Raw genomic sequence first — 14,089 nt, 5'->3', positions numbered from 1 at the left:
TGGGAATAGGGGCTTGGGGCAGCAAACAAACACTCAGCCCCTCCAAGAACAACAGGTGTTTCAATCAAAGCCAAAGGCACAAAACGTTCGTTAAATTATGAGGAAAACAGCGAATCCCGTATGCTGATCCGCCTCATCTGCACCAGATGTGGTGGCAGATAAAAACTTGCTTAGTCCATTATCCTCCTCCTGTGTTAAGATTCCTTTGTGGTAGGGGAGTATATAGGGGAAAGTAGACTCTTAAGGGGACTGATGGAATTGCTTTGCTAATGAGTACTCTAGCCATTCAGTTTCAATAATAAGGTGATGGAACTGACCACCTAGTTGAAGTAAGAGCAGTGGAAATCGCACAGGTGATTGGCGGTGGTGTTCATTGTCAGCCGACATCTGTTGCTTCAGACAGCCATCTGATGGAGAATGGTCCCGATTTCAAACAAAAGGCAAGATAGGTGGTTCATAGGTCCAGCCTTTTCACCGTGTTTCGATCGAAGAGGCTTCCGAATAGTTTATCCAGACTTATTCATCAGTCATTAGACGGTCGTTTCACTTGAACTGAAATGCTGAGAGCATTGTCCGCCAATTAGATCTAGTCAAGCGGTGAAACTGAAACAATTCTTCGATTGTGCTGGCTTTTTTGATGGAGAGATGATACTTCATCAACTTTTGTGCCGCTGTTACCTGCCAATTTGATTTTCTCCATATTTCGAGTACAAGTTTCCATATATCCGGGGTTGCTTGACGGAGTCGTTGTACTGGGTTACTTTCATGCTTTTGCCGTCTTCATGGACGAGGGCGAGTAGTTTAAAACGTTCTACTGGACGGTTTGAGATCTTCAGAAACACCGAGGCTAATGTTAGCCGAAAAAGGTATTATTTAATAAACTGCACTATGGACAGGTTGTTTACTATGCGTATACAAATTAATGATATGGTTTTCCTAGAATGTCGAATTTCGATTTGTAATGTTCTGGCATCTTTTCATCTATGCCTGCTTTCAAAGAAGGTTCATGCAAACTTGCTTTCTCCTTGTGCACACTATAGCTGCTGAGCAGAAGTTTCAAGACGTTTGTGTCACTCAGACTAATTTGAATAGAAAAGCATTGTGCTTATTGAATAACCACTCAACTTCTTGATCGGTAAAGTATACACGGATTTATGAAAGCATCTTCCATTTAGAGGTAGACTGAAACTTTGCTGTTTCATCCTTGTTGGCCCATCTCACGAGACTCCAGCAGGGAATCTCGAGCCCGGCTAGTTTGACCACCTAACCGTTTGGCCTCGAGCGACTGAAAAGCAGTGTGACTAGCTATCACTTAGAGGAAATATGGCACCGCTCATATTTCAGTGAGAAGATCAGCGAAAATCAATATGGGAAGTCGTCACTCGATGAGCCAGCCAGTATGTGACCACATGATGTGATCTCTGCGACTGAAGGATGAGCAGCGCTATATCCTGTCTAAGCAAGAGCAAATCCGAATTATCGCTCAAATGCTCAAGGATGAACGGTTAGGAGAGAGTCCACAGGTTCGAAGCGCGCCGAGTTTCTTGAGATGCGCACTAGTGATGATTCCCAACAAGGATAAGGTAGCTGTACAGTGCTTCCCGGTTTTTCACTACAGGCTGGCCTTATTGTCGGAATGAAATACCATTTCGAAATTACAGAATCTTCTCAATATACGATGAGGCTCACCTACTACGTGAAAATAAGCTGTGACTCGAAGATTAAGTAACGCAGCGGACGCGCTTAGAAAGATGTCATTCGCAGTGGCTTCCAACAAACGTGTTAACTCGGGTCTCGAAAGAATGCCTTATTCTATGGGATGATAGGGGAGTCCGGGAGAGTGGTTTACGGAAAAGGAACACAGAAATGAAAAGGTCTATCCATGAGTGTGATAGGATAGCTTGCTAGACATTGCCGAATGAACAGTAGTGGATGAAAACTTCAGGAGTTTATTTCAGGAATACGACAAGTTGTGAAAAAATTCACCAGCTCAGCACTGATCAAATAGGGAGAGGATTTCTATAAACAGTAAGAGATGATACGACAATGAGGAAGATAATAGTCTCGGATACGCCCAGAAACTGAAGGGGTGAGAATAGGTTCGAAGGTGACAACAGTATTCCTAGTTGAGGAGAGCCTGCGATTTATGGAGAAGAAGAAGTTAGAGAGCATTACTAAAAGTAGCAAACTTCTCAGGCACGTGTACACTGGCCTTCTTGATGGGCCAACAGTGGTAATGATGGAAGTTCAAACCTTGGATACTGAAGAAGAGATAACGGAAAATACAGTCTGAGCCAAAAACTTAAAAGACGAGGTGAAGAGCAACGAACCGTGAGGCAGCTACGGATAGCATTGAAGGTGTTGAAGGTCACATCACTTGCGGTGATCAACTGGCGAATTTCGGCGGAAAAGAAAGGAGGTAATAAAAATGGATTGTAGTCTTGAATAGTCTTGATACTGGCAGCCATGAAAACGACCCCAGGAGCACATAAAACGCTTTGCCTCCTGGAGAAGATGAGTAGTAGAAGCCCGCTTGATTGGAAGTGGGCGGGGCAGCAAGTCCTTCAGAGTTATAAGCTTTGAGACCCCAAAGAATGTGCAGTCGGATTGGAATAAAGAATATGATCAGCATAGCGTTCAAGAGGGAACAATATTCAAGCTCCTCGCTTGCATCTGGAAGGCGATGAACGGAAAGAAAATATTAATTAATTTTTGCACACACCTTTACCTGGAAGGCCTGAAAATTCAACGCGCGGGAACGCTGCAACATGCCGGTTGATATAGAGCCATTCATTTCATCCCCTAATCGCTCGATACTATCAACTTGAGCTGGCTGAGAAGCTGTCAGAACTAAGCTGGTATGTGATAACAATGGTGACTAGGAGTTTGATCAGAAAAGGCGAAAGTAATCACTCCCGTAGCTTTTCAACCGGCTGTCCGCGGTTGCTTACACGCCCCACTGAAAGCTGTATCGCGTCGTGATCAGAAGCTTTGAGTAAAGCCACTAAAACCATACCTGCAGCAAGAACCTATAAGGAAGTTCACAGATCCCGCGTATACCAAATAGTGGAAGGTAGACAGAAATGACCAAGGAACTGGGGGAACTTTTGGAACGGCAAATAGTGATACCCTATTTCAACTAATCTGGTCAGCCGGTCCGAGGAGACCGGCTGTTCACCGAACGATCTGCTTCAGATGATTAGGGGCCTTCACTCTTCAGGGAATCCGTCGTAACCAACCTGATGACTTTACTTCAAAACATCCCAGCAGCATCTAGCACCTCGGTGATACAAGAATATCGTGCAAAAACTTCTGGGGTATCAGTCTAATGGCCAAGGCTTCCAAGGCGCTCTCTTATTTTACGGCACGTTGGTCCGTTCGAACAGTTGGGTTCGCGGGCTTCAAGCGCGGTTTCTTCCTGGCTGAAGTTTCATCAATTTGCGACAGATGCTGGAAATGAGCCTCTCCTCGAGGCCACCAATGTGGGTCGTTTTCCTTTATCTGAAAGCTGCTTTTGACTCCACTGATCTTCAGCAACTGTGGTGGCTTCTGGTAGTGAAGAATGTCCCTTCCAAATCCTTACACCTTATTAAAAACTCCCTATTCCTTCTTCTTTGGACGCGCACATTTTTACAACAAACTCTCTCCCTAGTTCACTAAATCTAGTGGCGTTCAGCTAGGATGTTCTCGATCGCTCTTTCTGTTTAGCTTCCCAACTGATGTCCTACCAGTGTCTTCTGTACCTGCCCTTAATACCTCGGGAATAGGAATACCTCCGGAGCATACGCCACTACGCTTCTGGGATCAGAAATTTCAGAAACGTGGTCTATTTTGAATAATCTAGATAGTTCTGTAGCACGTTTGGTCTCGCGACTTCTACCCAAAAAGTGTAAAGTGATACTACAAGATTGGATGGGATCAAACCCAAGCCTTATGTTTACAAACGAAGAAATGTATCTGGTAGATTAGTATTTTTTAGTTGGGCAGCTGCATAAGTTCCGGTGGACTGGCGAATGATAAAATCACTCCCAAAGTCAGGGAGCCCAGAGTAGTATTTGCTGTCCCAGGACATTTGTAGGGCTAAAGCGACACCATCTGTTTTGTGGCCTGGTCTGCTCTGTTCTATAGATTAGTCATGTGCCCACTGCGTTCACATCTTCGGAGGTACACTGTGTTCGACTGCCGGTGGCTGCAAAGCGTTCCACTTATTTGGTGGGAACATCAGATCAGTAATACCCAGTTCTGTATGGGACGGAGACGGCCCAGATGCTTAGGCCATAACTTGGTAATGAAACATGAAAGCCCATACCAATCAATTCACCCGCGTTCCTTAACTACTGTGTTCCCGAATGGGGACCTAGGGGCGAGACAAATCAATAGTTAGTGGCCCTGACGGTTATAATCACGCCTCGAAGCCAATGGAACTCCTGCATCAAAGCTGTTGCCTTCAGTACATAGTTCTCTCGCTTCCTGCCAGATCGGACAAACAGAGCCATTTGACGTTAGTGAACTGATAGTGGAGGCGCAACAAACACCTCAGACCGTCATTCTCTTATACTACTTATAGTCGATGGTGAACTGTAGCAGCTAGGATCACTGCAGCTTTCACGCGATTTATAACTGAGAAACAGAATGGTTGAACTGATAGAAGAGCTCCGAGGTTAGAGTCCCGTCCTAGCATCAGTCTTTTCGTCTGTGCTGTGTAACTGGGATTCTAATGAGAATTTCACATAAAAAAGCACTGTTCACTTGTCTGGACCTAACATGCAATCCGACATGCCAGGGGTATTGTTCGATGCATATCGTTTTAACGATTTGTGTCGAACGAACAGTCAAGTCTAACGATCGTTAAAAGGTTATGAATAGAACTCATCGGGCAGCCGAGTCATTATATCTTACTCGGGTTTTGTCACGGGACTAAATGTCATGGCGCTCTAGATGTGATGACATTCAATCCGTGAATCTTTATGAACCGAACAGCATGAGTGATCTGGCAACCATAAATTTAGACATCACTCAAAAAGTTTCAAATGAATGCCTGGAAAAGATACAAGAGACAGATAAGACGGAGCTATGTGAGGAAATATTCAAGTACAGCCCCAAAGATGATGATGCCGATAAAGTTGAGTGCTCATTGCGCTGTGTCTTAAATCGTAACACGCGTGCGGCTGCCATCGTGGAACTATCTCGGTACCTGCACACCATTCCTCGCTTGGGACTCATCATTTACGGACGTTCCGCTGTCCTTTCCTCTATCCTTATGGAGATCATGGAACACTACCCCAACGGTGCGAAACATGCGGAACTCCAACAAGAATCTGTTGATGTGAGTTTCTTTTTATCAAATACCTTTTAAATATCCACTATAAAAAGCATTTGTACCATGTTTTCATGCTGTTTTTGAACATAAAGTGTGAAGCAGTAATGAGTAGTCTATTCAAGGTTAGACGATAAGCCATTACTTCAGCTTTTGCTCTATCCGTTGGTTCTCCCTAGCAAGACCATTCAAAAATGGAGCTTGACCAATAGGTTTCTTTGTCGGAAAATGCTACCGATTGTGGTTCATTTAGCCTACACAAGCCTAACATCCTGTTTATTTAGTGTTTGCAAGTTTGTCCTTAAAAATAGGACGTTCCTAGAGCTAGAATCTCTTGGAGTAACAACAAACCGTGGATGCGCACAATATGCGTGTGCTCCTGATGGTCGAATACTAGAGTCTGAGTTTCAGATTCACGGGCACTTAGAGTGGGTGAAAGCAGAATGATTCGAAAGATCATGGAATGTAGAGTTCGAGTGCATATTTTATGAGAGGAAATACCCCTGAGGGTGAACTATGCATTTAATGTAACGCCCCAGACAGTTGCTCCCCATGCTTACGGGCCAATAGCGAGAAACAACGGATGTTTCATCGATGGCCACAACGCTATGGCGGAAGCTTTAGTGAAGCGCTATTTTCTTGAATGTTTTTAAAGTATGTGGTGCATACTATTGAAAATCAAAGACATGTTATCGAGTACAGTGGTCCACAAGGGAGTAACCAGTCACCTGAAGGGTTTGTTCCCAACTCTATGGGTTATGGTGCTTCTGAAGATCAACCACACACCTGTCGGTTTCTCCTTAATGGCCTGTTGTTCGAGTGGTACCATTTCGCGAGCTCCTAACTCCACTTGTCAGCTGGTCAGAAATGCTCGAGGGCATATCCTAGTACATGAAGCTATGAGTGCATTACTTTCATAGAACTCAGGATTCAGTTGAAAGATCTAAGCCCCAAGGTAAGATTCCTAATGCCATGATGAATGGTCGTTGAACGAGGTGGACAATAAACTAGGCATGCTAGAACTCCTGTCGAAGTTCTTTCTCATCCTCTCAGAAGTTCCGTGGACTGGTAATTTTTCAGTTTAAAACCATCTAGAACAGTAGTGAAATTAGAACATTGGGTTTTCCGAATAACATCACTCTTGAATTATGCCAGCGTTGTTCTTGAACACTAGTTAGCACCTGCTGTCTGTTTTGGAGTTAGGTTCTCCACTCCTCCTCAAATAATTGACCTGCAAGTTGGAGCAACATACGGAGACTTGTCCTCAGCTATTCTGGAGGTGGTCTTTCAGCTGAAACAGCCTTCCGATGTCTAGCTGCCGTGCTACCCGAAGGAAGCACGAGGGGTGGGATACTACCAAGTTGTCTAAGCCTAGCCAGGGGAAGTCAAGAGGCGGAGGTCGGGTCCGAACCACGGATCTTCCGGTCAGTAAATTCGCGCTCTAACCATCTGAGCCACTTCGCCCCTTCAGCTACTCTAGCCGTACTATCCAGGTGGTTATAAAACCGATAAAATAAACTTTTCAAAAACATCACTTCTGTTTGTGCTTAACCGTCATCTCCGCGACTAACCTTGATTTAGACATTGTATGCTCAGTGCGGTGTACTGGATTCAGCTCTATCAGGTCTCACGTGAACGCAATCATATAATTACCATCCAAATGGTTTACTCTGACCAGTTTACTTATCACCTCAAAAAAACGACACCAGGTTTATTTTTCTACTATGCAAATTACCCCTCGCAGGGTCAACAACTAATGAGATCACTTCGAAATCGAGGGACGTTAGTTACACTTTGTTCGATCTAATTCAAGTTTGTCTCCAAGTCACCGGAACAAAGGAACCGTCTACCTAGAGACTCTCGGACTGTTCGCCAGCAGATGGAGTCATTTCATAGATTTTATGGGTGAAGAAGCTTGGATGACAGATTTCGAAGGAAGTATGCAAGGGGAAATCAGAGAAATGTAAGCCTAGCCATGGTAACATTTGTGGACCAAAAACTACGGTCGTCCCCAGTCCCAAATGTGCCCATTAAGGTGATTAAACTAGTAAACATTGCTACTCACACTCGAATAGAATAGTATTCAGCTACCAGTTGGGAGGTCTCTCCATAGATTTATGAAGTTACTTCTGCTGATGGCTCCCAACAAGGATGAAGCGGCCACGCAGTGTCCGTCGGCCTAAATTTACTTCACCAACAGGATGGATGATCAGTTGAATACAGTTCGGTCCACATCATCCGTGGTCGGATACAAGCAGAGACAAAATGTCTGGATAGCGCCTCTTTGGATGTGTGCAGATGAAAACAAGTTAGTCCCCCACCGAAACTTTTGACGCCATCCTGTTTGAATAGACACCGTTTCAGTGCAAACAGACATAAGTATGCACTGCCATACGTACATCCTGCTCAGAGTTTAGAACACTTCAGGAAACGGGCCAGAGAAGATGTATTCACTAACCACGCGGATAAATAATGCATCCCGACTTTGATGGATTGCCAAACGCGTTAACCGACGGTCCATAAAGTCAATCAAAATAAGAATACTATGACCACTAATACTACTCCGGATATGGAAATCAAGTTGACTATGAATGAAAGTAAATCATGTATACGTGGTGTGGTTCGAAAAAACTAGGCAATATCATCTCAAAGCGTTGCTTTTTGATCGAAAACTGACAGAACACACAAAGAGTGAGATGAGGGCAAGGCCAAAATAAGTCTCACCCCAAAAGGACTTCAGACTGTTCGTAATGCACTACTCGTAAGGTTGCTGAAAATTCTTCGACAGTCCACGACCGGTTTCGCCCTCCTTGGGGCTAATCAGGTGGGCGCACTCCCCGAGTTTCTGTCAGCCTTATGTTCTACTTGAAACCAAATAGGACTGATTGTGACAAATATACTCATTTGCAAACAAGTTTGGTTTTGACGAGTGACTCACTTGGAACCCAGCTGGATCTGTCGTTTATGATGTTTAAAGTAACTGAATGTGCTGCACCAGGCCGCCTCATGTTTCAGTCGCTACGATATTCGAGATGTCGTGATACATGCATATTCGTAATGAACTACTCAAATGAGTGCAGTTCGCTGACCTCAGACTGTGTTTAACCCAGTGAAAGACACAAATAACTCTCGGCACGCTGGGATACGGGTGCACAGGACTGGTATTGTATTCTGCTAGTACTTCACGTGATACTTGAGATTTCACCACGCAGAATGTCATAAAGTTCCGGCAAAGTGATCAGTTAGAGAGCGCCGTAAAGCCTCTATAAAGCGAACTGTGACCGAAACGGTTAAAAAATAATACTCACAGAAAGCCCGGCATCGTTGCTAGGAACGATTCAGGTTGTTCCTACAGAAATTTACGTTAGGACAGATATGCGGTAAAAACATGCATTGGAGGTCAATGAAACAGCATGACGTGACAGATCAAATGTTTTCACTATGCACATTTCCCTGTTTAGAAGCGATTTAATATTGATATGAAAGTGGGGCTGGTAGAAAAAAAAACTCAGAGCTTTCTTGACTTCATGGACGTTGTTCCAACCGAAGTAGATAAGAATAGGTTGTCTCTGGGCGGCTTGCAATCTGGACGACGAATGCTTGCCTGTCAGCTTATAAACCATCTATGGAGTTTTCAGAAGTTCCAAGCACCATTGTTTCATTCACCAACCATGAAACAGTTGGCGAACTTAGCTGTTAAGGCCATGGTTGTGTCGGTTTGCAATGATACAGGATTCCGTATAGACGTGATACACTACTCCACTTGGTATGCGAATGAATGCACTTCGCTTATTTCACGCAATTCGGGTTCAGGCAGAGCTTAAGGTTGACGGAAACTGGGGGGGGGGGTGTGTGTGCTTACCTGATGTGCTCCAAAAACGACGAAACTGGTCGTGGGCTGTCGACAAGTTTTCAGCACCCTTATGAATACATGCATCATGATATCTTGAGTATCTTACCAACTGAAACATGAGGCGGCCCAGTGTAGCACATTCAATTGCTTAGAGATCATAGACGAGAGACCCAGCTGGGTTCCAAATGAGTCACTCGTCAAAACTAAATTGGTTTGCAAATGAGTGTATTTCGGTACAAGATTCTTTTGTTTGTGGGTGATGATGAGAGTGGTGCCATACGTCAAAGTCAACAGTTCATATGATTTAATGCCTATAGGTTCTTTATGGTTGCCAAAACCTTGGATGAGAAAAACCAGCAGTTAATGACCCTGACGTCACCGAGTTTTGTCTCACCGACAGCTCATAATCTGATGCTTACCTGTCCATTTTTACCCATCGAGTGGTTGGACGGAAAGGGACAAAAGAATTTGATGTCACCTCCCCAAGCATATTTCATATGAGCATTATTTATCCCCTAATACATCTTGAGTAGAGCCCAATTATCTCCACGAGATCTATCCAATACCATAAAGCATTTTAAAGAGATGTTGTATTGTATGCTAGTTCGAGCGTGCATAGTAGTAATAATAAGTAATCGTTCAGCCGCAGCACCCTTTCAGTGCCTAGCTGCCATGCCACACGAAGGTGGCACGAGGGCTGGGATACTGCCAGGTTGCCCAAGCCTAGAAAAGGGAGGTCGAGAGCCAGAGGTCGGGTTCGAACCTCGGACCGTCCGGTCAGTAAATTCGCGCTAACCACTTGGGCTAACTCAACCCGAGCGTGCATGATGGTTTCCTTGATACCTGACGGCTTACTATGTTGCTTGGCGGCAGGATTAGGATCTCACGCTTTGGATTGACCGTCTTGGGATGTTCATTTTTGTTTTGATTCTACCAAGAGACCTATGTGTTTCCTTCTTAGTTGGCGTCGGACTGCCTGTTGTTCCTCCACACTGTTGTTAACTGGTTATCGTACCTTTCAGGTTATCTGCGGTATTGTCGCCATATTTCAGAAGATTATACTGGATCGTGCGGTTCGGCTAGAATTCCTCAAGACCGACATACTCCTCTTTCTGCTTCCCTATCTGAACCGGACTGAGCAGACACGAGAGATCGAACAACTGAGGGTTAGTCTGTTGGGCTTGTTTGCCACTGCCACTAGTAAGGTGTCTGTCGAAACAATGGAACGCCTACTGCTTCGTTTACCTACAAATCAGGGTGGATCAGCTGAAGTGCCTACGGATGCCGGGCTATACGACTACACTGTGGCTGCTTTGTGCTATAGTACTTCGGATATTGGAAAGACAATGGCACTGATCCTTCTCACACGGCTCTTGGCATCCACCAGACAGCTGACAATGCTTGGGCAGGACAACCAGCGTATTCAGAAACTTGTGGCTGGTTTGAATTACATCATCAAATATGTGGCCAAAAAGTTTAACCCCTGCAACGGTCTGTCACCACTTCGAAGGGGTGTGCACAGCATGGCGGATGTGCATGCGATAAATTGGGAAAAAGCTAAGAGGCTACTTCGGTTCGCTTTCGGTTGCCTGTATAAGGTCACCAGTGAACCTCACATACGCCTCGAGCTCGTTACAAGTTTACCAGATGAACTACGGAGCAGATTGTTTACCAGAATATTTGATAATGAGGTTGACGGCTGGCTGGAGGGATTGTGGGACCGACTGAATATGGAACCACCGCTGAGGGTATCAGACGGCTGTTGTGAACTGCCTGTCGCGGATGAGAGGTGCCGTACGTAGTCATCTAATCACCCACCTTCACGTGTTGTTCAAACCGATTTGAGTTTATTCTGCTCCATTTGATCTAATATACTCTTTATTTTTTTTACATAATAAACTCGACGTTTGGTCAACTAAACTGGGGCTGGTTTGTCACTGTTTCGTTACAAGGTTGATGTACGCGACCGAACAGTGGGACTGGCGACGAACATCAGACGACAAGGTCACGATCTAGTTCACCGCGTCATTAGTCAGCGACCGATATGTGGTGGTTTGCACGTTCATACGACCACGTAATTTCGCTTCCTTACGACCAAAAGAAAGACGCTCCCAACTCATTCTTGGCAGGTGCTCCAAATAACTAGGAAGCAGAAATCACGGGCGATCGTTAGAGACTTCCTCTGGTGACAAAAGGAGTAGAAGACTAAACAGACAGCTCTAATTAAAGCGATTACCAGGCGGATATCATTGGGCAGTATACCGGCTCATAAAAAACGGGATGTGGTTTCTATGGGACGCTAGTCTGCAAGCCATAGTGGTGAACTCCATGGCTGCAGCTTTGCTTTGACACAAGAAGGAGAAAACTGTCGATAGAACTGGAGGGTTCTCAGAATAGTTCAGTTTATGAAACTTTACGGAGCAGGAATTTCGGCCGGGGGACCATCTGGGATTTGTGTTCACAGACAGTGGATATTTCTTCGAACACATCACAGTGCCAATAGTAAGTGAAGATAATGGAGCTGAACTATGGGGAGGCCATACACGAGTCCCGCCGTTCATGAGATCATATTGCACGCTCCCCCCACCCGAAAAGCCACCTGAATTGACATACCACTCTTATTCTCTTTTGAATGGTGGTTCATTCTAGAAAGACAAATGAAAATAGGCCTAAGGAAAATAATGGAATCTTAAAGCGAAATTCGATGTTGCCGCAAATTCATTGATTGTCTCGTAGTTTACACCGAACTCGGGGTACAAGATGAACAAACAGTTCTAGCTTATTCATTCAATAAGTAGATACTGAGAAAACGAAATAATTTTCCACTTCAGTAAACCATCAATCGGGTTGCTGTGAGTTATCGCTTCAAACACGGCCTCGCCTTAAACGAAACAGTCCTCTCATGTGGTTGAAGAGAATGCCTGTAGAGCGGATCGAATAGCTGGCAGCTGGTACGTTCGCTGGCCTTGAAAACTGAGGTGACATCTTCAATTCACTCCCGATGGTGTACAAAGCAGCACGCAATGCCGCGCTCAGGAAAAAAAGGAAAAGGAAAAAGGAAAGATCAGTTTTTGTACGTTTCAACCAAAATTCATCTGGTTTAAGTGGGTGTCTTTTTAGTCTACAGAACTGATATCTGAGATCCTCTGGATAATTACTCCACGACAAATCCGAACACTTGTGCCCGCAGGTTGCTACGGTATGAATTTTTCTAGGGTCTAGACATCGAGTGATGAACTGTAAGTTCCAGGATATCACGATCGAGGAACATCTTCTGTGTGTCAAACATCCACACAGTTCACTGAATGTAACAGTGATATCTTTCAATATGTCACTTATATCCCCCAAGGTGTAGTCCGGAATCAGCTGAGATGCACTATTGATGTTTTTAACACTGTTGTGCTTTCTGAGAAGCAACGGAATGATTTGAGCGGCTTGCTCGCGAAATGTAACGTGTTCTCTGGAAGGCACTAGTGACATTTGAAATAGTACTGATCAGACAGTTTGAAGTAGTTCTATTGAATTTCTGCTCGCTGCATGCATCTTGTATTTCTATTCGCCTGCTGAAGCTGACCACAGCTCTTGGTCCACATTACCTGATTGAACAGTCTTGAGCTTCCTTGATAAAATTGTTGCAGTGTGGTCCACACCAAGGAGCTAGTGTGTCAGAACAGGAAACGTGACAGGAACTTAACCGCCCCATCTACAGGACACTGTCGGCATTGATGATAACTGCTCTTGCTTGTTTGATTGTTCTCATTCGTCACTTTTTAGGACTCCGTTTGTCTGTGTACAACCGTGACTACAATCCAGTCCAACTCACCACCCTAATGGTGGTTGAGCTCGTGTGCGTTTCTACCAGCCAGCTACGGGCCATCCGCCGTCTTTGTCCTTAACCTGGTAACAATCGAGGATAGGTCTGAACACAACAGAGCAGATCCGGAATATTGTGGGTTTCGGCAACCCAACCGTACAGTCAGCGACGGAAGCGACGGACGATGGGAGCAGTTGTTTACCCATGTTTTTGTGGTTGTCACCCAACTGGCCCGAGTGTCAGATCCGGATGAGTGAATGGTATTCATGTACGAAACAGCATTAGGGGGAGGAAGCTATTCAAGCTTTGACTTGTCTGTTTATTGGTCCTTCTGTTCAATCGTCCTGAGTTGGCAACAGTCTCGTGTGCTTCCATCTGAACCGGTTGACGTGAAGTGTGAGGGAGATAGTTCGCTCCTAGGTCTGCTTATGTCCCTTTCACATGTGCGCATGAGATACATATGTTCGGTCTCCTCAACTCTGTAGTCTACAACAGAATACTAAATAGAGTGTGGAAGTAGGTGATCATACCAATACATTTTAAAAACCGATACCAAAGGATAGCCTGGTAGGCCGCGTTCAACTCTAGGGTTGTCAGCTTTGTCAATTCTTATTTCTGAATAACTGCGCTTTGGATCTGCGTATTTATTGTGTTTATTTAATCTCACAGAATCAACGAATTTCCTAATATCGGAGACATCTCACAAGCTGACTTCAGTCTTTCCAGGTTTTTTTCGTTCCACTCTTCATATGTGCCCAGTCAGTCATAACATGGAATCGGGACTGTTGTCTTACTGCACAAACATGGTGCCTTTGGTTAAAAGTGCTTTCAAATCAAGGTAGGAGGAGCTTGACACCTGTGAAAAGCGGTTTGAAATGTACTGGGCGCACATTACGCCACTGTCGTTCAGAGTCTTGGAATTTCGTAATTTCCTTGGCAACCACACAGACTTTACGGTCTCCAGTCATCGACAAGGAAGAAGGATGAAGTTCGAAAGAACAATGAGGTGTCGAAAACGGGATGAGGAATAAAAGTTCAACTAGTGAAGACTACTGAGTGGACGGTGCCATTTCGGCGAGGGTCCCAGATCGCTGATTGGGTGTGC

At 44.7% G+C, this 14,089-nt stretch overlaps 1 protein-coding gene across 1 annotated transcript; it reads left to right on the top strand.

The window, feature by feature from the left end:
- Positions 1 to 4,923: 4,923 nt before the first annotated feature.
- On the top strand, positions 4,924 to 11,016 carry T265_07644 (hypothetical protein; the record flags this gene model as incomplete). Its single annotated transcript, XM_009173217.1, has 2 exons — positions 4,924 to 5,326; positions 10,193 to 11,016. The coding sequence occupies 2 exons, from the start codon at positions 4,982 to 4,984 to the stop codon at positions 10,970 to 10,972; spliced, it is 1,125 nt and encodes a 374-aa protein (XP_009171481.1).
- Positions 11,017 to 14,089: the final 3,073 nt, after the last annotated feature.

This window comes from Opisthorchis viverrini, assembly GCF_000715545.1.
Source record: "Opisthorchis viverrini unplaced genomic scaffold opera_v5_189, whole genome shotgun sequence".
Taxonomy (NCBI): Eukaryota; Metazoa; Platyhelminthes; class Trematoda; order Opisthorchiida; family Opisthorchiidae; genus Opisthorchis; species Opisthorchis viverrini.
Note: the sequence above shows the minus strand (reverse complement) of the source record. Positions and strands in the feature narration are given on the sequence as shown.